The sequence below is a fragment of the Triturus cristatus genome, chromosome 5_1 (assembly GCF_964204655.1).
Source record: "Triturus cristatus chromosome 5_1, aTriCri1.1, whole genome shotgun sequence".
Lineage (NCBI taxonomy): Eukaryota > Metazoa > Chordata > Amphibia > Caudata > Salamandridae > Triturus > Triturus cristatus.
This window is the reverse complement of record NC_140587.1, coordinates 578836574-578861733: the sequence shown is the minus strand read 5'-3', so window position 1 is coordinate 578861733 and position 25160 is coordinate 578836574. Positions and strand designations below refer to the sequence as shown.

General features: G+C 47.9%; 1 protein-coding gene across 3 annotated transcripts in view; it reads right to left on the bottom strand.

Moving 5' to 3' along the window:
* Nucleotides 1-25160, bottom strand: part of PPP1R42 (protein phosphatase 1 regulatory subunit 42) — a 525575-nt gene that overhangs the window by 184115 nt on the left and 316300 nt on the right. For all 3 annotated transcript variants that reach the window (XM_085605503.1, XM_085605502.1, XM_085605504.1), the window contains one exon: nt 1171-1287. In XM_085605503.1, coding sequence (XP_085461629.1) covers nt 1171-1287 — 117 coding nt within the window. The remainder of the gene's footprint in view (nt 1-1170; nt 1288-25160) is intronic.

Sequence of the window (25160 nt, the reverse complement as noted above, 5' to 3'; positions counted from 1 at the left end):
AAGGTGTGTTCATCCAGTTTCTGTAAGCTGCACAGTGCAAGTTCCTAGATAGGGTCATGCCTCTGCAGCGTGCTTCCTGTGTCAAATGTCTAGGACTCTCAGAATATAATGTGCTTTTTATTCCTGATGCATCATTGGTCACTACAGGGAACAATACTGAAACAGAACACTATCTTCAGCCTTTTGACTGTAGGAAGACCATTGGCACACTCATCTTTTCAAGTCTTGTCTCTTGTAGTCATACTGAGAAAAGAGGGGGAAGCTATTTTCTTCATTGACAGATGTATGCCTGTGAGAAGCAAATGTCAACTAGAAGAGAGCCAAAAAGAAAAATGGGTGGATTCACAAAGGAAATAGTGCATCTCAACTTGTAGGTTAACACCTATGTCAGAGTGTAGATTAACTACTTTCTGGAATTAAAAAACATTCCCAGGAACCCATAAGGAAAGCTGTGCCAGGTGAAGGGTTCCATGAGGATTTGTGGAAATTTCAAGTGATATCCATATCGGAATTCGTGTAGGTATGGGTGAAGGGCTTTCTTGACGGGGTAAAATATTTTTCAGGTGGAAACAAAAATTAGTATGTGCAAATGCACCTTTGGGAAGCAGTTACAGACGCATGACTCACACAATGCAAGTTTTTGGGGGCATTGGGCCTACAGAATTCAGTCTGATTTGCAGTAATACAGGAACACTGCTCACTTGAAGCTGCAACATTCTCCTTTGGTGGACCCAATAAAGGCTGCAAAGATTATTGCCAACAGTGAGAGAATTCATACATGTCTGTGTCCGAAGATCAAGGGATCCGAGACGGTATTCAAAGGTAACAGGTATGTGGTGGAATTGTGAAGTTAGTGAGCCGAAGGGCTGTATGACACAAGTTAGAGTTTTACGGCTCATGACTTGGTAGACTCATAAAGTTCAACAAAGTCACAAAACTCCAGATCCTAATACACTTACTGGAAGATTTCAATGTTCTCCACAGCTTCTTAAATTGTAGCACCTCACTTTAAATAAATATTTAACATATGTTCTTGCTTGGAAGTAGCTCTTTATTCCAAGTCCAATTATTGCTTTATTATTTTACAACAGACTCTGAACTGGAAAATATGACAATGAATTAGAAGAAGCCCACGTGCAGCTAGACATAACACACAGTAGTTCACTTTACCTCAACTTCTCTCAGTTGATTATCCAAGGCCACAAGCTGGGACAGGTTTTCCAAAACGGCCAAGTCTTTCAGTTCATCAATGTTGTTATTGCTGATGTTCAGAATTGAAAGAGATTTCTGTCAAATAAAAGTTAACAGATGTTAAAACAATATGTAAATTGCAGTGTAAAATCAGTTACACAACCTTTTAAGTACGCATATTTGAATATTATTAAAAACACGGACTACGGGTTTTGCATCAGAGGGCAACTTTTTAAAAGTTATTAAAAATGAAAAAGTTATATATTTGTTCATTGGAATACGTCAAACAAGAAAACGATGTACTTTGCAGTCAAAAGATGGTTGAGCTTTCACAGACACAGCAATTATAGGACAATCTGACAATACGTTTGATTTTCACGTGCCAAGCAAATCTTACCTCCTCCCAGAGCGGAAAAAACTGCTGCAAAAGATTACAGTTTTTAGTACAAATTTCAGCATATTTTCCCTATAAATTGGATACAGAACTATAGGTATTACAGGTAAAGAATTATGGGTATGCGATTTCACACATCATTTCACTTTTCAAAACGTAAAGCTTTTTTTTACTTCTCCATCCGCTTACTTTTTCCACCTGTCCCTTGGCAAGATGATTCTCAGTCTATGGACAGATTCCTGAATTACCTGGAGCCACCAGATGTTCTTGGTGGCTGTCAGTGAGGTGGAGAAGGTATGGTGTGGATAAACGCCTCAGCTGCGCTGACATGACTGGCAGTGTGTTGATGTATACCCAGGAATGCAAAAAGGCGTAGTGTGTGCACCATAGCTGTGGAATAATGGAACTGAGTGAGGTGAAGTTGAAAATCGCGACAGCTGCTGTGCTTATGTTTGAAGTAAAATTTTAGCAGTCATGTTTACTGGCGAGATTATAGCATATTAAACCACAGAATGTGTGTTTTTTTCCCTTTTTTATTTCCACTATGGCAGCCATATTTAACACAGTAGAAGCCTTTCTACCTTCTCATGGGGAGGGCAGAATGTAGGCACTATCTAGAAAGTAGAATAGATGTGTGGATGGGGGCGGGGTGAGCATGATCCTTCTTACCACCACAGCAGTTCGAATCCATCGAAAGGAGGTCCAGATGCTAGAATCACTTTGGATGGATGGCACAGGTTTATTATTTAAGCTTAGAGGTGCGTGGTATGTGTCATAGGTATCCGGCGCTACAGAGAAAGTGCACAAAAAAATCATCCGTTCTCTAATAGGACGGTGCTGAAAGGCGTAGAGACACCACACACTCTACAAACGTAAGCCGGAGCTTAACAAAACTTCTTGCTGAAGCCTCAGCACACGTGACAAATATAGGTGTTTAAGTAAATATACACATGAAATATGAGTACATAAAACATATTTTCTTTTTTTGAAAAAACAGAGTACAATCTCTTTCTTGTCTTCTTTAATGAGACGATTCCAGGTGAAGTGTCGAGATTACAGCTGTAATCTCGACACTTCACCTGGAATCGTCTCATTAAAGAAGACAAGAAAGAGATTGTACTCTGTTTTTTCAAAAAAAGAAAATATGTTTTATGTACTCATATTTCATGTGTATATTTACTTAAACACCTATATTTGTCACGTGTGCTGAGGCTTCAGCAACAGGTTTATTATTTGGAAAACAAATGTCCTGCTAACAGAAGGCCAGCTGGATCCATGATCAGCGATTAAAGAAGACAGAGGGAGTCTGTTTTAGAAGAATAAAATCTCAGTGGTATATAAGCAATAAGAAAAAAAAGATCTCCATGGAGCGCTTTGTAGGGAAATGCTAGCAGCCCCCCTTAGGTAAGCAACCCGATTTAACCAGGGTCAATCAATCAATCAATCAATCAATCAATCAATCAATCAATCATAGCATTTGTAAAGCGTGCTACTTACCCGTGAGGGTCTCAAGGCGCTGGGGGGTGGGGAATGCTGCTACTGCTCGAAGAGCTAGGTCTTGAGGAGTCCCCTGAAGGTCAGCAGGTCTTGGGTCTGCCGTAGGTGGAAGGGGAGGGTTTTCAGGTCTTGGCGGCGAGGTGGGAGAACGATCTGCCGCCGGAGGTCGCTCTTCGGATGCGGGGGACTGTGGCGAGGTCGGCAGAACAGAGCTGGTGGGTGGGGGTGTAGAAGCTGAGTCGTCTGTTGAGGTACGCTGGTCCGGTGTTGTGGAGTGCCTTGTGTGCGTGGGTGAGGAGCTTGAAGGTTATCCTCTTGTTGATGGGGAGCCAGTGCAGGTCTCTCAGGTGGGGTGTGATGTGGCTGCGGCGAGGGATGTCGAGGATCAGGCGTACAGAGGCGTTCTGGATGCGTTGAAGCCGTTTCAGGAGTTTGGCCGAGGCTCCTGCGTAGAGGGCGTTTCCGTAGTCCAACCTGCTGCTGACGAGGGCCTGGGTGACCGTTCTTCTCATTTCGGTGGGGATCCACTTGTAGATCTTGCGGAGCATGCAAAGGGTGTTGAAGCAGGAGGAAGAGACGGCGTTGACCTGCTTAGTCATGGAGAGGGTGGAGTCAAGGATGACCCCAAGGTTGCGTACATGGTTGGTGGGTGTTGGAGCTGTTCCCTGTGCGGTCGGCCACCAGGAGTCGTCCCAGGTCGAAGGGGTGGATCCGAGGATGAGGACCTCTGTCTTGTCCGAGTTCAGCTTCAGTCAGCTGTTCTTCATCCATTCGGCAACTGCCTTCATTCCTTTATGGAGGTTGGTTTTGGGGGTGTGGGGATCCTTGGTGAGGGAGAGGATCAGCTTGGTGTCATCGGCGTAAGAGATGATGTTGAGGTCGTGCAGTCGGGCGACGTGGGCGAGCGGTGCCATGTAGATGTTAAACAGCGTTGGGCTGAGGGATGAGCCCTGGGGTACGCTGAAGATGATCTCAGTGGCTTCGGAGCGGAAGGCGGATGCTCTGTGTTCTACCGCAGAGGAAGGAGGTGGTCCAGTCCAGGGCCTTCTCTTGGATCCCGGAGTCGTGGAGGTGTGTTCGTAGTGTGCGGTGGCAGACCGTGTCGAAGGCGGCTAACAGGTCTAGGAGGATGAGGGCCGTGGTTTCTCCGTTGTCTAGCAGGGTCCTGATGTCATCGGTGGCGGCGATGAGGGCAGTTTCGGTGCTGTGGTTGCTGCGGAATTCGGACTGGGACGTGTCCAGGATGCTGTTCTCCTCGAGGTAGCGGGTCAGTTGTTTGTTGATGGTCTTCTCGATGACCTTCGCCGGGAACGGGAGCAGGGAGATGGGCCGGAAGTTCTTGAGGTCCTTGGGGTCCGCCTTGGGTTTCTTGAGTAAGGCGCTGATCTCGGCATGCTTCCAGCTCTCCGGGAAGGTTGCTGTCTCGAAGGAAATGTTGATGGCTTTCCGGAGATGGGGTGCGATGGCGATGCTGGCTTTCTTGAAGATGTGGTGTGGGCAAGGGTCTGACGGAGATCCAGAGTGGATGGTGTTCATGATCTTGATGGTGTCGTCGTCGTTGATGTTGGTCCAGGAGAGCAGGCGGTTGGTGTGGGTGGTGGTCGTGGGGGCGGAGGTCTTAGTGGTTGTCGGGGCGGTCGTGGCATTGAAGCGGTCGTGGATGTCTGTGATCTTGCGATGGAAGAAGGTGGCCAGCGAGTTGCACAGGTCTTGCGAAGGTGGGATGTCGTTGGTGTTGGAGCTGGGGTTGGAGAGTTCCTTCACGATGTTGAAGAGCTCTTTGCTGTTGTGTGCGTTGTTGTCTAGGCGGTCTTTGAAGGAGGCCCTTTTGGTGGATCTGATGAGGTGATGGTGTCTGCGGGTGGCGTTCTTGTGGGCTGCGTAGCTGTCCGGTGTTCGTTCACGGAGCCAGTTCTTCTCCAGCTTTCGGCAGGTTTGCTTGGAGGCCTGGAGGTCTTCAGTGAACCAGCTGGCTTTCTTGCTGGTGTGACTGTTGGAGGGTTTCTTGAGCGGGGCGAGGGTGTTGGCGCCGTCGTCGATCCACTGTCTGAGGTTGCGGGCGGCGGTGTTGATGGGGTCAGCGGGTGGGCTCTGGGCGAGGGTGGTGGTTAGCTGGTCTTCGGTGACTTTGCTCCAGCAGCAGCGAGGCATCTGTTGGGTGCGGTGGTGCGTGGTGGGTTTCCGGAAGGTGAAGTGGATGCAGCGATGGTCGGTCCAGTGGAGTTCGGTGGAGTGGTTGAAGGAGACGTGGGGGCTTGCGGAGAAGATGGGGTCAAGCGTGTGGCCGGCGGAGTGGGTGGGTGTTGTGACGAGTTGTCTGAGTCAGAGTTTGGCGAGGTTGTCGATCAGGGTGGTGGAGTTGGTGTCATTGTTGTTCTCGAGGTGGAAGTTCAGGTCCCCGAGGAGGATGAAGTTCGTGGAGGCGAGGGTGTGTGCACTGATGAAGTCGGCGATGGAGTCGCTGAACTGTGGTCGGCGTCCGGGGGGTCTGTAGACAAGGGTTCCTCTGAGGGTGGTGTTGGGGTCGGTGTGGATCTGGAAGTGCAGGTGTTCGCCGGTGCGGAGGGTGTCGTCGGTGTTGTTCGAGACTGTGCGAGTGCTCCTGTGGACGATGGCGATTCCTCCGCCTTTGTTGGTGCGGTCCCTGCGGGTGATCTTGTAGCTTTCTGGGATGGCGATGGCGGGTGCTGAGTAGGGGTTCAGCCAGGTCTCTGTCAGGAAGGCGACGCCTGGGGAGGTTGAGTCGAGTAGGTCCCAGAGTTCAACGGCATGTTTGTGGGCGGAGCGGGTGTTGAGAAGAATGCATCTGAGGTAGTTGGGTTCTTTCCTGGTCGGTGAGTTGGCGGGCCGGATGCTGGTGATGCTGCAGTTCCGGCAGGAGAAGGGTCCTTGGGTGCACTTCAGGGCGGCCAGGCAGCAGGTGCGTGATCGTCTGACGTTGAGTGCGTGGAGGGTGCTGGAGTCGTAGGGGAGACGGGTGTCGTGGTGTTCGAGGGGGCCAGGGGTTCTGGCGCTGGGCGCGGTCCAGGCGCGGACGGGCGCAGACGGGCTTGCCTTAGACGCGCTTTCGGCGCACCAGGGTCGCGCACGCTGCGCATGGCTGCACAGCGGCCGCCGTAAGAAGGGGAGGTGGGAGGGAGGAGCAGCTGGGAGCGGGCGAATGGGTAAGCGGGGAGGCGGGGCCGCAGGGGACGCAGCGGCGGGGAAAAAACGAGAGTGAGGGAAGGCGAAAGGGAGACAGAAGGCAAGGGGGCACAAAGGAAAGGAAATTAATAAAGACGATCACAAAATACAAGAAACAAAGTACAGTGCAAATAGGCAAAGAAACAGAAAAACAGTAAAAACAAAATACAGATTGGATACCAGAAGCAAACCTTACAGCGGGCCTCGAACTACAGTCAGCAGGAGCGGCAGCTGAGCGCAGAGCACGGGCACAGACAGGTAGAGCTGCGCGGCGTGGGGAGCGACCTGCCTGGAACCAGGGTCGAGGGTCGTGCCCTTCACAGCGCAGAGACTGCCATAAGAAGGGGAGGTGGGAGGGAGGAGCAGCTGGGAGGGGGGAGCGGGCGAATGGGTGAGCGGGGGTTGGGGCCGCAGGGGACACAGCGGCGAGAAAATAATGGCAGTGAGGGACGGCGAAAGGGAGACAGAAGGCAAGGGGGCACAAAGGAAGGGGAATGAAAAAAGACGATCACAAAATACAAGAAACAAAGTACAGTTCAAATAGGCAAAGAAACAGAAAAACAGTAAAAACAAAATACAGATCGGATACCATAAGCAAACCTTACGGCGGGCCTCGAACTACAGTCAGCAGGAGCAGCAGCTGAGCGCAGAGCACGGGCACAGACAGGTGGAGCTGCGCGGCGTGGGGAGCGACCTGCCTGGAACCAGGGTCGAGGGTCGAAACAGGATAGCTGCAGTGTTTTTCCTGTTAGCAAGGATGGGTCTAGTAATCCGTGAATTTTGTAAAGGAAATACATTCCTTTTCAGATGAACTCCGATCACAGTATGGATGAAGTAAAAAATGCAATCCCAGAATAGGGAGACCGCGCAGCAGTGGAAAAGTAGGTGGAGAAGGTCCCCGTCTCTTTGTTGCAGTTCCAACAAGTTGGATTCTTTCTAAAGGACAGTTTGTGGAGACAGGCAGGAGTTCAGAATGTCCTATGAAGAAGAGAGAATTTTATTTGGGAGAGGGAGCGTATACTTTCAAGGGAGACAACTGACTACCAAATTAGACACCAAGAGTCTGGAGAGATAGTCTCAGAGGAGTTTCATTTTATTTGAAGTTTCGAGATCAGGTGTGTAGATTTTAGTTTAAAGAGGTGATAGAACTTAGAAGATTGGTGGCCAGTTTTGTTAGAGGACAGTATGGTCTTGAAGAGAGAGGAATCACTTGTAGGGCACTTGACCTTAAATAAGCTGAATAACTTTAAGAAAGTCATAAAGGTCTATGTCTACCAGGATGTAATGTTGTTGTAGTTCCATGAATGAAAGAGGTGTCTGCTGGGAGCCAAGGTGTTTTAAAAAGTGAATGCCCTTCGATGCCCAGGAGCCCCAAAATACAGGTTCCCCATGGATTTTGATTTTGGGGTTGTTCCAGATTGATATCAGGGTCTCTAGGAGTCTTCAATTTTCAGCAGAGCTCTTTTGGTATTGTTAAATATATATTTGACCGACAAGGGTTTTTTTGTTTGGCTGGTCAGCAAAGTTAACGGGTGGAGATCTCCTAAAATGTCCTTTTTAATTAGTAACCACGTAGGAATATAATCTGGTGGTTGGGAAAACCAAAGAGAACCTTGTCTTGCTAGAAAGGCAGTTTGGTAGTTTTTTAAGTCTGCTAGATTAACACCACCTAGCTGTACAGGCAAGCGTAGTTTTTTAATTTAGATTCTAGGGCGTTTATTTTGCCAAATAAACTTGTTTAGTAGTCTTTCAAATTTCTGGTGGAATTCTTCGGATAATACTAGAGGTAACATATTTACAAGGTAGTTGACTATCTGCGTAACCATCATCTTGATGGTCTCGATACGACCCCACCAGGAGAGGAATTTGGGACACCAACCCTCTAGTATGGTCTCTGTTTTTCTCAAGGTTAGGTCTTCGTTATGGTGGAGTAATTCTAATAGATCTGAGTTAAACTAAAGACCCAAATATTTTATAGAGTGGGGTTAACAGGACCGCCCTGTAGTTTTGAAGAGATCACTGGTGAAGAGATTGTTCAGGCCCCGGATTTCAGACTTCTCTATTAAGTTTATAGCTTGCAACTCGGGCATATTCGTCTATTGTCTCTAGTAACGGTGGAATAAAGTGGGATGCATTTTCTGTTGTAATTAAAATATCGTTGGCATAAGCAGCTAACCTCACAGTTGTATTATTAAAGGAGACGCAAGGGGAAGGAGGGATTAGTTCTAATCTTGTGTAGTAAAGGCTCTAGGCTTGGGGTGAATATAGAAGAGGAAAGGGGACAACCGTGCTTAGTACCTCTTTCCAGAATAAAGGCAGGGGATAGCTGACCCCCAGATCACACTTTAGCAGAGGGACCACTATAAAGAGCCATGACCATTTTGGTGAAGATCTCACCTAAATCTCACTATAAAGAGCCATGACCATTTTGGTGAAGGTCTCACTTAAACTGTATCCCAGAAGGAAGAACTACCAAGTTGGTGAGAGTGAAATGGTAGAAGGATTCTCAGTTCCAGCAGGGGTCTAGAGGAGTGATGCTCAAGTAGCTTAGGGATAGCTTGGGCGGTTGGTAGCCCATGTTTTGCTAAATTGGGAGTAGGAGTAAAAAAAATCAGCTGAGGCCTGCAATATCTATGCTGGAGATTAATAGTGTAAATAACTCAATACAGTTTCAAGTATGAGGGGTACTAAGAAAAATCCCTGGTTGGTATTTGAAACTGAGGAAGCTGTATGAAAGGATAGTAGGTCTTCTGGTGAATATCCAAGTGTATAAGGGAACTGGTGGTGATACACTAAACCTAGGGTGATCACAGCGATTGTCTGAATAGGAGGGTAAGCATATAAAAAATAGAAGAACGTTTAACTATTTGAGTACTTCTCATAACACAATACAGTGGGAGCCCCTTTGAAGGGTCCAGACTGGACAACCAGAGAGAGGGAGAGAGCACAACCATTTTGTCCACCAAGGGTGCAAAGGAAGACTCCAAAAACTTAGGCAAGCACTGGAATAGGATATAGTCCTGGACGGGGGACGTTGGAGAGGATCATGATTTGGGTTTGGTGGAGGGCGCTGGGCAGGTGTCCATAGAGTTACCCTCTCTTTCCATCCAGGAAGAGCTGAAGGTCTCTTGGTTCGCTGATGATGTGATGTCTACCATCCGCATGGACTTTAAATTTCGCTGTCCCGATAAAAGAGAATTGTAGGTTGGAGGCTTTAAGTCTGGTGCGAAGATCGAAGAAGCCCTTTGTTGTCTCCACTGTAGGTCTGGAGTAATCCTGAAAGACGTAGATTCTGTGGCCTTTCCACGGTATATGGTTGTTTTTATGCACATGGTTGAGGATCATCTCTGTGTGTTGGCACCTCAATGGGCGGCAGACAATCTGGCATATAGTATTTCTGTTGTCCAATTTGAATGAGGGAACCAAATGGGCTCTTTCAAGCTCAATGTCTTTCTTTAAGGAAAGGCCTTTTATTTGAGGGATCCATTTTTCTAAAACGGCTATGCAGGAGTCTGGTGAGGCTTCTGACTCCTCGGGTAACAAGAAGATGCGCAGGTTCCACCTGCGATTTCTAACTTCCAATTCAGCTACATCTTTCTGTATGGTCTTGGTGGTGATCTGTAATCTCTGAATATCCCTGATTGAGATGATTGGATTTATCTTCCAGCGAGCTGATCCGCAACTCTGCTTCAGACACCTTGGTGCTAATGGAGTTGATGTTGGCCCTGATAGCACACAGTTCTTGCTGAATCATGTCTGAATTAGGTTTGGCGGATTTTTCCAACTCATGCAGCTCCACTAGTTTTTTGAGCATCATGTCCATGGTGCTGTTTGCTTCTGACTTACTTTTTGTAGGTGAGTCAGGGAGTGGTGGTTGCGCCTTGGAGCACATATTGTCTGGTTGGATCTTTGTCAGCCATAATTTTACCAGGAGTTTGGCGATTCAGATTGCAAGCCAGGTTTACTCCCTGTTTAGCTGTTTAGTTGAGACACTGAGATCAGGGTGCAGCAATACTGAAAGAGATGACAGCACGTGCGGAGAGCACAAAAAAACAGTTGAGGTAAGGAACCTGGTTCTTAATCAGAGAGTCTGGGCTGAATGCGCCTTGGGTTACAGTACCAACGGATGAGGTGGGCTGGACAAGCTTTGAAATGATATCTCCACAACTCAAAGGGGCCATGCAAACCTGGAGATGAGCGGCACAAGTGTAGTGGATGAGATAGGGGTGAAAGTTCTCTCTGTCTGATGGGACCGGAGGACTAGAACCTCAGTCAGCAGGACTCGGAAGTGCAGTTCTTTAAATGACAGATGCAGAATCAGAATGTAGGCTCAGAGCTGCGTAGGATGCAGGGGTTCCAACAGACATCAAATAGCCAGCACTCAATTCAATGTCACTGTGGTGTTCCCAAAGGAGGTGTTATGTACATTAAAAGCCTCTCATTGCATTAGTGTTCATATTTCAGTACCTTATAGATCTTGGACAGCACTTGGTTGTATTTGACTGGGTTTGCCTGTAGTTTACACTGTAGTGGAAGAAGCAGCGGTAGGGTCTGTGCTTTAAATGAAGATTGCAACCCTTTAAATGTTGCAGGTTTCAGCCATGAGGGTCCGATCAGGCCTTCTGAAAAATACTCTGTGCCTCATGTGTTGCTGTCATTTTAAGGTCAGGCATAGCGTGAGGTGATTACCCTGCAATCCTCATCCAGGGAAAACAGACTCTGCTCACACACATGCCCAGCCAGCTGCTTGTGCTCAGTCGATTGCCCGGTGCTGTGAGGACACCGATCAATGCGGCTTACTTGTGTAATCAGGCGTCAGTTATCTCTTGTGTTTTGCCTGGATCGTTCCAAGATGGTGGCCATTTTGTCCCTCGCCGCCTGGATCGCGATCAGAGCCCAAAACTCAGAAGGTGAAACGTGGTAGAAGACGGTGGCAATTCCACTGGTTATAGTGCCTCCCAGATGCCCCTTGTTGTTCCGCTGCATGGACCGCTCCTTCATTTTGAGAGTGGCCGTGAGTCGTATAAAGTTGTTGCTGGCGGCGGCGGCGGGAGCAGCATAGCTAAGCTGCCATTCACTGCACTGTCCAAACCACGCCCCTTCTCTAACCACATTCTGTAAGAAACTTCAAAGCTATTACTCATCCCTTTGGGTAAAGTTTATTTGAAACAACATCTGCAACTGCACCACCACAAATACTAACTTAGTTAATGGTTGCACTGACCAAACTATCTGCCCTTTTTCGAGGAGAAGGTCACCTCAATACTAGAGGTTCCTGATTCACTCAGCTGCGATGAATCAGTCACATACACCACAGAAAGAAAATACAATGAGAAACTACTGCTAATCAGGTTTGTGAATGTATTAGAAAGGGAGATGGAGATGCTGAGTTAAGTGAGGGTGAATTCATTGTGACAGGAGTCTTCAAAGTAGCTTAAACACCCTTTCATTAGGAAGCGATGAGTACTAAAGAACTTTGCTAGTTCGTGCTAGCTCTTATTTGGATCTTGAAAATCAACTGAACAATTGTTTTCCGATTCTGGAGCGATGCACTCTTATTTTTTTATGTAGAATTTCATACCTCATTCACCTACACTTGAAAGTGTTCAATTTTTTTTTTTCAGTACTCAGATAACACCTGGCAGCTCTCCAATTGAGAGCGAAATCATATGAAATACGGGTGCCGTTTAATCTGGACTCTTTTTACCTGTCTCCTGGTTTTTGGCTCCAGTGCCTGTATTAGGGAAACTTTCACGACCCCCGCTTCGCGGGCGCTGTTCACCGGACTCTGGGATTGCTGCAAGGTTACACTGCGGGACTGCGAGGCCCAGCAGGCTCTGCTGTCCACACCTGTTGCCTCTTCCCCTGCGGACACGCCCCATCCTGGCTTAAAAGCTCAAGAAACCACTCGCTCCACGGGTGCCGTTTAATCTGGACTCTTTTTACCTGTCTCCTGGTTTTTGGCTCCAGTGCCTGTATTAGGGAAACTTTCACGACCCCCGCTTCGCGGGTGGCTTTCACCGGACTCTGGGATTGCTGCAAGGTTACACTGCGGGACTGCGAGGCCCAGCAGGCTCTGCTGTCCACACCTGTTGCCTCTTCCCCAGCGGTCACGCCCCCTCCTGGCTTAAAAGCTCAAGAAACCACTCGCTCCACGGGTGCCGTTTAATCTGGACTCTTTTTACCTGTCTCCTGGTTTTTGGCTCCAGTGCCTGTATTAGGGAAACTTTCACGACCTCCGCTTCGCGGGCGCCGTTCACCGGACTCTGGGATTGCTGCAAGGTTACGCTGCGAGACTGCGAGGCCCAGCAGGCTCTGCTGTCCACACCTGTTGCCTCTTCCCCAGCGGACACGCCCCCACCTGCCTTAAAAGCTCAAGAAACCACTCGCTCCACGGGTGCCGTTTAATCTGGACTCTTTTTACCTGTCTCCTGGTTTTTGGCTCCAGTGCCTGTATTAGGGAAACTTTCACGACCCCCGCTTCGCGGGCGCCGTTCACCGGACTCTGGGATTGCTGCAAGGTTACGCTGCGGGACTGCGAGGCCCAGCAGGCTCTGCTGTCCACACCTGTTGCCTCTTCCCCAGCGGACACGCCCCCACCTGGCTTAAAAGCTCAAGAAACCACTCGCTCCACGGGTGCCGTTTAATCTGGACTCTTTTTACCTGTCTCCTGGTTTTTGGCTCCAGTGCCTGTATTAGGGAAACTTTCACGACCCCCGCTTCGCGGGCGCCGTTCACCGGACTCTGGGATTGCTGCAAGGTTACACTGCGGGACTGCGAGGCCCAGAAGGCTCTGCTGTCCACACCTGTTGCCTCTTCCCCAGCGGACACGCCCCCTCCTGGGAGGTCCACTTAACGCAAACACTCTCCCGCAACGCGGGACGCGCGCGGGTGGTCGCCGGGCTAAGCCCGGGCAAAGGGCGGGCCGTCTGAGGCCGTCCGAGGGCTGCCGAGGCTGGGCTGGGCCTACCCTCTTGGTTTGTTAATTTAGGTATTGTAATTTGTTATTTATACTTAGACTGATATCTCTTATTGTGTACTTGCTATTATGTCCTTACGCTCAGGGAAAGAGAGACTGGTACAAGTCCAGACTTCGTCAGGGGTGGTAACAGGCCCCCTTGATGCTTTTTTAATTAAAGCGACGGGTATCTTAGAAAAAAAAATCGCCTTTGTAGAGAAACGTCTATCTTTAGACCTTATAACAGGCAAGCGCTCTTCTTTGGGTCAAATTGCTACTGCGATTTCCCCTAACAAAGTGAGCGCTATAGTCCTAAATACAAGCCTACAGCAAGATCCTGCACCAGTGCCGGTAGGCTTATGTCATAACAAGGACGAATCCATTTCAATTATAACAGGTGATGGCTTGTCCTCGAGTGATACTAATGTTAGTGGGGAGGATGTTGCCTCACATACTGGTTGTCCTGCTCAACCCCAAATATTTAAGGGGGTTTCCCAAACTATTAAACGTCGCAAAAGGAAAAGAGTGAATAGAGTTCAAAAGGGAGGTATATCTAAGATCCCTAAATCTAATACTACAGTATTGAATCCATTGGCTGATTCCAACCCTCATTCTCCCATACCTGTATTAACTGATACTAGCCCACATTGCCCGTCGGCCACAGGTAATGAGAAAGATTTATTAAATAAGATAGAAGTATTAGTTAAATCACTTATGATACCCTTACTTGAACGTACTAGATTGATGAATACTAAAATGGAATCTTTGGAGGAAATAGTTATCGCTAATAATGAGATGTTAAAAGAATTGTCGAATAAGCAAAATATGTCTCAAACGATAACTACAACCCCCAAAAATTCTGGGACAGGCGTACGTACCATACCTGAAACCCAAGCCCCTGCTGAATATTCTAGTATACAACCATCGATAAGCATAAATACCAAGGACGTTATTATTGATAAGGAATTCAAGGGAAGTGCAAAGGAAAAATTAAAGTCTAATCAAAGCGCCCCAACGTTGAGGAGCCAAGAGAATCCTCCTGCTGAGCCCGTTAAGAGGGATTCAAAACAGAATGTCCACAGCATTAACCTTCCTCCCGAGGCCACCCCATATACAATAATTCTGACGGGAGTATCGGTTGTTAAAGGTGAAAATTCTGAAACATTTAGGGAGCTCAAAAATAAAGTAGTCTTTTGGTTGAATAAAAATAGACCTCTCCCACCGACCTCTGTTACGGAAATTCTTAATGTCAGAAGAGTAAAATGGGTGGGGCATTGCCCTAAGGACCTAGAGGGGGATTGTATTATTGTCAATTTTAGGGACCCATGGGTGGTGGATTTTATACGTAGGGAACCTAGATTTGGTAGGATGGGTGATGAGCAAACTTTGGACCTTAATTACTTCTATCCAAAAAGAAATAGGGGTCCTCCTACTATACCTATGTTTAATTATCATGGTAAATCCAAGGGTAGGTTCCTAAATGGTTTGGCACCTTATACCCCCTATTCCATCCCCCATCTGTATAATCGCTTTGAACCACTCTCTGACCTAGAGTGTATTGATTGACTTCCTCCTAACAACGGTGGGGTCAGTCTACCAGATATTAACGTTAGAGTTGGTGAGGGTTCTAATAATAATATTGACCAAGCAGCAGATGGTGCCGCCAGCTGTAGCTTATGTGACTCGGTTTCTGTAGATCGTGGTAGGAATAAAGAGAAAAATGACAAGATTTGTGGGATTGTTACAGTTAGATATCCCCCTGTCAGTTGTCTGCTACCAGAGAGGGGTGAGCAGGGCCCAGTAATGGGGGGAACGAATCAAGCAAAATTAATATTTCAGGACACTGGGCTGAAAATTGTTTCATGGAATATTGCTGGACTAAAGGGAAAGTTCGGATCGGAGGATTGGACAGTTTTCATTGACAGGTTTGATATTATAATCTTTCAAGAAAGTTGGGCACCTGATCCGTTATTTCGGACAGGTTACCTAAACTTTTTTAAACCGGCAATACAGGGGAAAAAAGGAAGACCCTCTGGGGGCCTAGTTATATGGGTCAGGCAAACTAATAATTATAGGATAGTGGAAGTTCCAGTTTTGAACCCTGATATCCTGGGAATAAAATTAAGTAGGGCGGACCACAAGAGCTTGTTTATTATAAACATCTATGCTCGTGGCCTACCTGGGGGGAGGTGTCCTGCAATTATTGATGAGTTGGACTCATATCTAGAAGTAATTGGGAGGGACAACCCCATTATACTAGCAGGGGATCTGAATTGTAATTTTGAACCCTTGACGTGTGAAAGTCAGGATATACGGGAGGAGGAAGATGCAGTCTGGAATGTTCCAGTCCTGGCCCTAAATCCTATCAAAAAGGCAACTGAGGCGGCTCTACACTGGCTTGGTCTGTGTCTGGAATGGGGGCTAAGAGCGGTTAATGGTCGCTCCCTTTCCGATAAAAACGGACATCCTACTTATGATAATGGGGCCAGTACTAGCAGAATTGACTAGATCTTGTTAAAAATGGAGTATTGGTCTCTGCTGGATGATATGGAAGTTGTTGCTCGCCCAGAGAGCGACCGCAATCCTTTAGTCTTAAGTTTAAAATACTTAGTTGGCCAAGGTGGAACAGATCCAGTGAGGTGTTACACTGCAGAGACACTTCTAACTAACGATAGACGAAGGGTCCGTTGGCCTAGGGCCTTGGAGGACCCGGATTTGCTGCATGAGTTATCCCTGGAAGTATCCTCTTCCTGGGGTGCACTTCAGGATCTGCCCATCACTATAGATACACTACATCTGATTAGCAACACACATGACCAGCTATTAAAAAAATTAAAAGCTCTACTCTCTAAACCTGCAAACTCTGGGAAAAGTGCTGCTATGGGATCCCGTCAGAAATGGTATAATAAATCATGTAGGGAGGCGCATAGTGATTTGATTAAAGTCATTAAATCTAGAGTTAGCCTTGACATTAAAAAGGCCCGTGTGAGGTACAAGAAGGTTCTGTGGGAGGCGAAGCGAGAGTGGGATGAGTCCCATTGACAGGACCTCTATGAGGCCTGTTTATCTTCCAATCAGATTAAATTCTGGGAGGTGGTGAATTGGGGCAGAAACCCAGACTCGCAAATTCCAGAAAATCATGTCCCCACTGATGCCTGGGTGGATTTTTATTCTTCCCAGTTCAAGGGAGTAGCGAACGTACCTGATTATGTGATGGAAAATTCGGTACAATTGCGTGCCCCACCATCCCAATCCTTAATGTTTTTGAATGAGGACACAGAATTGGCATTGGGTTTGATACATTCGGGGAAAGCCGGTATGGATTGCATCCCGGCAGATATTTTTAAATTAGATCAGTGGATCTGGGTCCCTTATATTACGAAGATTGCCAATGCCATTGCTAGTGGGGCCAGGATTCCTGACTCATGGAAAGGGGCGGAAATCCTCCCAATTTTTAAAAAAGGAGATCGTTCTGTCCCGGAGAACTACCGCCCTATTAGCCTCATAGATGCCCTACAGAAAGTTGTAGCAAGGATGATCCTTGCAAAAATCCAGATTTGGATGGAGAATGAGAGTATTCTCTCACCAATGCAAGCGGGTTTTAGGTCTAGTATTAGCACCATTGACCAGGTATTCAGATTTATTCAGATATACTGGAAAGTAGTGCTACTGGGTGGAGGAACTATATACGCTGCTTTTGTGGACCTTAAGTCCGCTTTTGACCTTGTGCCCAGGGCAAAGTTATGGGCCGTGCTAGGGGATATAGGGATGCCGCAGGACATTCTTGAACTAGTGATAAGACTACACATGGGCAATTTTGCTAGGGTTAGGTGGGGGAGACAGAGCCAGGTGACGGATAGTTTTCCTGTAACCCGTGGAGTTCGCCAGGGGTGTGTTCTGGCTCCCACATTATTTTTGTTATTTATTAATCAAGTGGTCCGTTTTTTTTCTGAAACCCCCACTGACGCCCCAATTTTGGGAGGTACTAAGTTCCCCCTGCTCATTTTTGCAGACGATACGTTAATCCTCTCTAAGACTCGTAAGGGTCTACAGACAGCGATCAATAGATTCGAGGATTTCTGTAAACTAAATGATCTGCAGGTTAATGTGAGCAAAACTAAAGTTATGGTACTAACCAAAACTCGATCTTTAAAAAGCCATGTTAGTATGAACGGGGTTGAGCTTGAACAGGTGGATGTCATGACCTATCTTGGGGTGACTTTAGATTCTCATCTGCGTTGGCAGCCACAGGTGGATGCTCTTTGCTTAAAATTTGCGCGACTTACGGGTACCCTAATCCAGGAGCAGCGCAAATCTCTGACTAAAAGGGTAAAGCCAGCCCTAAAAATATATAATGCAGGGATTAGTTCTGCCATATTGTATGGTGCTGATCTTTGGGGATATAAGGATTTAACTTCTTTGGATAGGATAGAAAATAAATTCCTACGCAATTTGGTTAGTTTACCCCAATCCACACCAATTAAACCCTTATTGTTGGACATGGGTTGTAAAACAGTTAAGGAACAAGCACGGTACCGGTTGGTAGCATTATGGAGACGTATTTGGACTACTCCAGAACTGGCTCTATTTGCTAAAGAAATCGAAGATGTAAGATCTATTTCGGGTTATGCAAAAATTCCCTGGTTTAGAGAAGTAAGGAAAATTTTGGATAACATGGGACTTAGTTTACTGTGGTCTGATCCGGGCACTAATGCCTTTCCGTCTACCAAAGATTTTAAAATGCTATATTGGGCAACTGTTAAACAGCAATTAGTCTCGCAATCGGACTTGCTTACACTAACGGGTCAGTTCCTAGTATATAAATTGGATCCCCATCTGGAGGACTACTGGGATGTAATTACGAGGAGCCTAGATAGAAAATTATACCATCAGTTTAGAGTGGGGTCATTACCACTGAGATCCTTTACTAAAAAATGGCAAGGCCAGCCAAATGAATACTGTCCATGGTGCAAGTACTACAGGGAAAGTGTTGGTCATTTCTTCTTTGCCTGTCCTGCCTACTCGGCGCCAAGGTGTAAATGGTTAACGCCTATCTGCAAACGGTTGAACTCCAGGAGGTGTGCAGATGCATTATGCGAATTAAGATTTAATACATCCGAGTTTATCGTTATTGGTGTGGCGAAATTCTTAGGGTGGGCATGGATCATTAGAGCCAGATAGGTCTAATGTACCATGATATATCTTAAATTATATGATTACAAATTTAAACTTGTAATTACGTCTTGAATTGAGGTTTAATAATCTTTTATGAAATGTTTTAAAGATCACATATTGCTGTTTTTAACTGTTTAAACAGTCTCTTATGAATTATGGTGTATGTATTTTCTTTTTATATGACTGTCTTTTATGATGAAACTATCTAAATAAAGACGTATGAACTGAACTGAACATATGAAATACGGGGCGCTAGGTGGCGCGCACGCAGAATGGCCGCACTGCCGTGAGGCTCCTGCGGCCCAGCGCATGAATCCTATAAATTATCCTACTCAGAGGACCCAATGGCTGCCCACACTGGTGGAGAAATGAAGCAAGGACATCCATAAAGACTTGCTGCAACGTACAGCTGGTTTGGAACCTGCTGCACTTGCTGTCGCTCCGTAAGGTTTTGCCAGGTAGAAGGGACTGAGCGGCGCGGTACCCCAGGACGGCTTTCCAAGTCACGCGAGGCTGGTGCTGCCCACGAGGTGACTGGGCCCGGCGGCGCGCTTTCCATGGTGAGGCCGGGACAGACTTTCATCATACCTGTGAGTAGAGGCAGCGGAGCGCGTTTGAGGAGCTCTGCCCGCTACTTGACGGCTGGGAGCTGCGGTGACTGCTGTGGAGTCGTGGCGGAGAGAATGATTGTGTAGCGCCGCAGCGCTCTGCGAGCATCGGAGGAGGGGTGCGGACGCTGGCGGCCCGAGGCCCGCCTGTTGAAGGATTCGGGCCCTGCTTTTATTTCATTGCGGGGTGACACGAATCTTCATTGCCTGCGTCTACGCATTACAATGTGACCCTGGTGATCTCCTTGCACGCACGTTCAGCCCCAGCCCGGCCCTATTTGCTGCAGATGTGTCCGGAGCTATGAAGGCAGCCGGACAGCGAAGTGTGCTGGACAATCCTGTTGGCCCTCAAGGTGGGTCGTTCTGTGGCGATTGGGGTGAGAGAAGAGGAGTGCTGGCGGCGTGTGGGCCCCCCCTCACTATAGACTGGAGATACAGGCTGCACTGTGTGCTGGGGACAACTTGCACACACTTTGAGTACTGCAAGGCTGGGGATTAGAGTGTACTGGTCTTGAGGAAGCTTACTGTGGACACGGCATTAGGGCGTGTGACGTCCTGGCATCTCCTTTGAAGTTGCTGGTAACATATGTGGAGGCTCCTCTGAGTGCTAGTCCTGACGAAGTGGGGTGCTGAGGCCACTGGGACAGTGCTATATTTACCCTCATGACCCCCTTGATTTGGATTATATACTGCTGGCGCGGCGAGGGACCCAGGATCGCCTGGGGTGCTGCGCGTTAGTGGGGAGTGCTGCAATATTCTTTCTATATTGCTGTCCTACCTTGGGCTGGCCCCGGTTTGTTTCCGGGTGCGATACCCCGTCTTCCTATTGCAGCTTAGGCAGAAGCATAGATCTTCAGGCCGGGGGTACTACAACTTAGGAGCGCCATGGGCAAGTCGGATAACCGTCAACCCAAACTGAACTTTGAAACGGTGAAGCGAAATGCTCGAGGCCCGCAGGAAAACCAGGGGTTGGACAACAGCGAGGATGCCCAGAACGGAGCCGCAGTACCGGCTACTGATGTGCAGAGAATTCTTCAGGAGGTCCAGCAGGGGTTTGCTACCATCGTGGACAAGGTTGACAGAATGTCATCACGCATCGACGCTATCGCGCATAAATTAGACGGACATGAGGATCGCATAAAAGAGGCGGAGAGGCGTATTTCAGACACTGAGGATACTACAGCTTGGGTCACCACGCAGGTCGCCCACCTGGATAAATTGCTGAAAATTGTCGCCGCTAAGAATGAGGACTTGGAAGTGCGCAGTCGGCGCAACAACATTCGCGTTTTAGGAATTCCTGAGTCAACAAACACAGAGAGAATGGAGGAATATGTCAAAAAATTGTTATTGGCCTCTGTCGGGACGGACGCTTTTTCCAGCCAGTTCATAGTAGAACGCGCACATCGGGGCCGCGCCCTCCCTCTGGGAGCACGCCGCGTCCCATAATAGCGAGACTTTTAAATTATAGGGACCGTGATGTCGCTCTTCGGGTTGCAAGAAACAAAAAGCAGATGACATATGATGGTAACACATTCTTCATTTACCCGGATTTTACCCCCCTGATTCAGGAGGAAAGGCAAAAGTTCACAGATGTTAAGAACAAACTGAAGCGGCTCGCCCAAATTGATTACGCACTGCTGTATCCCGCTCGCCTCCGTGTGACCCACCAGAGTAAGCAGCGATTTTTTACCAAGCCCCAGCAGGTGGAGGACTTCCTTAAACATTTGAAACAAACAGGTCACAATATTGGAGCATCAGCGGCATCGCCACGATCTTCGGCACTGGGAGCAGACGATGACCCACAGTAACTATTGTACTGATTACTCTTGGCATACTCTCTTTTTGTTCAGACTCACTCTGGGCTGCAACGGCGGCATTAAGTTAGTAGCGTTGGTTGGATAGCTGGAACTCTGATGCTCATTTAATATATTGTTTGGCTGACCGGCCACTCTGAGTCCTTTTTTAAAAAACATGCTGGGCACCCCTGGCTCCATCAGGGTCCAGCCCTCGCCATCTGTGGCGGACTCTCGGAGCGGGGAGTATCTGTGTTGTCACCTAAGGAGACCCCCATGGGTATTCCCCCAAGGTTGCGCACTGCATGGCCTGAGCCATGTGTGTTGGTCTCATTACTGTGGAGTGTTTTTTTTCTGTTTTTCGAGGGAGGCGGGAGGGGGGGGGGGTGTGATTACTTCTGGCAAGTTGGGGTTGCTTCAGTGGGTGGGGGAGGGGACACGGGAGGGATGTTCATGTTTGTACCTGTTCTTCCCAACACAGGAGGGTTTGGTTTTACTTGTACTGAGGATGATAGGTGATTTCGCTGTTGAGCGTTGGGCATAAGGCACAGTAATGCAGTATCTACGCTCTCAGGCATTGGGCTGTACTCATAAGGCATGGTCTTTTTTAGTATTGGTGTATACATGTATTTCTGAATGACATGGAGTCTGAGAAACTGAACATTGTCACTTGGAATATCAGAGGGCTGGGAGATTCACACAAAAAGAGACACATACTAGCCTATCTGGACCGGCATCAGGTGCATATAGCCATGCTGCAAGAGACACATTTTAATCCACGGAGCCCTAACACTTTTGCAAGTAAATGGGCAGAACATCGAATCTTCTCCTCTTATTCCTCCTATGCAAGAGGCACAGTTATACTAATAAAGAAACGCACGCCCTTCCAGTTGGCTGGGCTACCTGGGATGCACATGGGAGATATTGTCTGGCTTGGAGTAGGCCGGGTCCTGACTCCGTCACCCTGGCCTGCTGCTATGGGCCGAATGTGGACGCCCCAGATTTTTATTCTGAACTATGGGCTCGTATCTTTGATGTAGGCTCTAATCATATCATTTGGAGAGGGAACTTCAATGTCGCATGTAACCCAGAGGTGGATAGGTCTCACCCTGCCCCTTATCATTACACAAAAGCTCGAGCTTTTTCGCAAAGCACACTCAGTACTTATCAGTTAATTGATGTCTGGCGGCATGCACATCCTCGCAGACTGGAAGGCACGCACTTTACGGCGCAAGCGGCGTCATGGGCGCGGCTGGATTATTTGTTTGTAAGCCGTGGGTTGGGCCCGCTATCACTCAGGCACGGCATTTGGCCCGCACATATTCAGATCACGCCCCAGGAAAACTTACGCTATCGTCGGTAGATTATGGCCCCCCTCGCAATAGTTGGAGACTGCACACCCCTATTCTATTGGACCCAGTTTTTCAGGAGGAGCTGGGGGAGGAGGTACAAGATTTTTTTGTGTGAAACAAAGACTCAGAAGAGAATGTCGAGACCATTTGGGAGGCTTTCAAGGTCACACTCAGGGGTTATTGTATATCCAAGGGGTCGGGAGTGCTCAAAGACATTATGGGTACACTGCGGAAGCTGGATAATGAGCTTAAGGTCCTCGAGATGAAATTGGCATCGAACCCGGATGGTTCCACCCAACTTAAATTCAGGGAGACGCTTACAGAATATATGGAGTCAGCACGGAGGGAGGCGCTTTTTCGGGGGAGATATTGGATAGCTAGGCGTTATGGGGAGGGGGAAAAGCCAGGTAAGGCACTGGCAGATACGATTCGGAAACCACGGTATTCCAACTATGTGCTGGAGCTCGAGGGTCCAGGGGAGGTAGTATATAGGGATACAGCCAGCATCCTTAATGCCTTTACCACGCATTATGCTCAATTGTATGCCACGCATAGGTAGATGAGTTGGATTTGGATAGCTATTTGCAGGATGTGACATTGGGGTGGCTGAGTGATAGGCAGCGAGAGTTTCTATGTGCCCCGTTTGAGCTTGATGAGGTAAGGGACGCAATAATGCATCTGCAATCCGGGAAGGCCACTGGTACAGATGGCATACCGGTAGAATTTTATAAAATGTATATAGATCTGATGGCCCCCATCCTTCGGGAAGTCTATGAAGATGCCCTAGAAACCGGGCACCTACCACCCTCTATGAGAGAGGCCTTAATTGTTTCGCTGTTAAAGCCTGGGAAGGTGCCTCATCAGTGCGATTCTTACAGACCGCTGTCACTCCTTAATTGTGACATTAAAATATTGGCCAAGCTCATAGCCAACCATCTTAGCTTACTGCTGGAGAACTTAACTTCCTGATCAGTCTGGTTTTGTGCCTGGCCGAGCTACCTATCATAATTTGCGTACACTCTTTACTGTGCTGAATAATGTCTCTTCTGAATTTCCTTTGACGGCTGTATTTCTTGACGCCACAAAGGCTTTTGATTCAATTGAGTGGGACTATATTTTGGGGGTGATGCAGCGCATGGGCTTTCCCCCCCTTTTTCTCTCCTGGATTAAACTCTTGTACTGCTCGCCAGTTGCTAAGGTGCTCATCAATGGTCGCACCTCCCAGGCGTTTCCGGTTACAAGGGGTACTCGGCAGGGATGCCCCCTATCCCAGCTTATTTTTGCGCTTACGGTCGAACCCTTGGCAGCGAAATTGCGGCAGCATGATAGAGATAAAGCGTTACGGTGCAACATGAGGCAAATATTAATATCATTATATGCGGATGATATCACTCTGTACATTCGCGATCCGCACACTAATATGAATCTAATTCTCAGGGAGTTCATAGTGTTCGGGAAACTCTCCGGGATCCAAATTAACTGGAGCTAATCCTGTATTTTCCCTTTAACGACAACTACGGTCAGCTTCCCGTTAGATTACCCTATGGAGTGGTGCGAGGACGAATTGTGGTATCTGGGCATTCGTGTCACGAGGGATAGGGATGAATTAATGCACCTCAATTATGGAACGGCTCTGACGCGTATCACAGAATATGTTACCCGCTGGATTACTCTCCCTCTTTCAATGGGGGGAAGAGCCTCCCTGATCAAAATGGTGATACTGTCCCAATTGCTGTATCTTTTTTTAAATATACCATTTTATCCGGGGAATTATTTTTTTAAAACACTGAAATCTGAATTGATACGTTTGGTATGGGGGGGCAAGCACCAGAGACTACAGTGGAGTGTACTCATGAGGCCATATTCGCAGGGAGGTTTTGGTGTGCCTAATTTTGAATTATATTATATTAGTGCATAGGCTCACTATGCTTATTTCTGGGTGCGCCAAACGCGATATATGCCACAAGTGGCAGCAGAACACTGGCTTGCACATCCTGTTTGTTGAATGCCCCTATGCTATATTCCTCGCTGATGCCTCTCATATACCACCCCAACATGCCCTTACTCCAAGAAACAGTGTTTCATAAATTTGCGGAACGTGCGCGCATTACAACTTGGGGGGAAGCTGTATCATGAAGGTCAGTTTTGAACACGTGAGCAAGTTTTTCAGGGCTTACAGCAGACCCCGCTCGATGTGTTTTTATACATTCGTCTTAGACAGGGCATCCGTTCCCTTACTCCGAGCTTCCCCGCTGAGCCCCCGGAGCTTGCTCCACTGCAGCTGACCCTTAAGAGCTTTAAATCGTGAGTCTCCTGAGGCGGAAGCCGGGAGTGAACCTGTCTTTTTAAAAACTTTGCTGTGTGATACTTTGCTCATTTTAATCACTCACCCCTTGCACTTAAACAGCGGATCTAGCGCTGCAACGAACCATCCATTTCGCCATCACTGAGGGCGAGGCGCCACGGCGGACACGCCCACCTCAGCTGGCCACGCCCCCTTACTCGTCCTTATAAGTGCGCGCAGCTGGAAAGCGCGTCACTTTAAATCGTGAGTCTCCTGAGGCGGAAGCCGGGAGTGAACCTGTCTTTTTAAAAACTTTGCTGTGTGATACTTTGCTCATTTTAATCACTCACCCCTTGCACTTAAACAGCGGATCTAGCGCTGCAACGAACCATCCATTTCGCCATCACTGAGGGCGAGGCGCCACGGCGGACACGCCCACCTCAGCTGGCCACGCCCCCTTACTCGTCCTTATAAGTGCGCGCAGCTGGAAAGCGCGTCACTTTAAATCGTGAGTCTCCTGAGGCGGAAGCCGGGAGTGAACCTGTCTTTTTAAAAACTTTGCTGTGTGATACTTTGCTCATTTTAATCACTCACCCCTTGCACTTAAACAGCGGATCTAGCGCTGCAACGAACCATCCATTTCGCCATCACTGAGGGCGAGGCGCCACGGCGGACACGCCCACCTCAGCTGGCCACGCCCCCTTACTCGTCCTTATAAGTGCGCG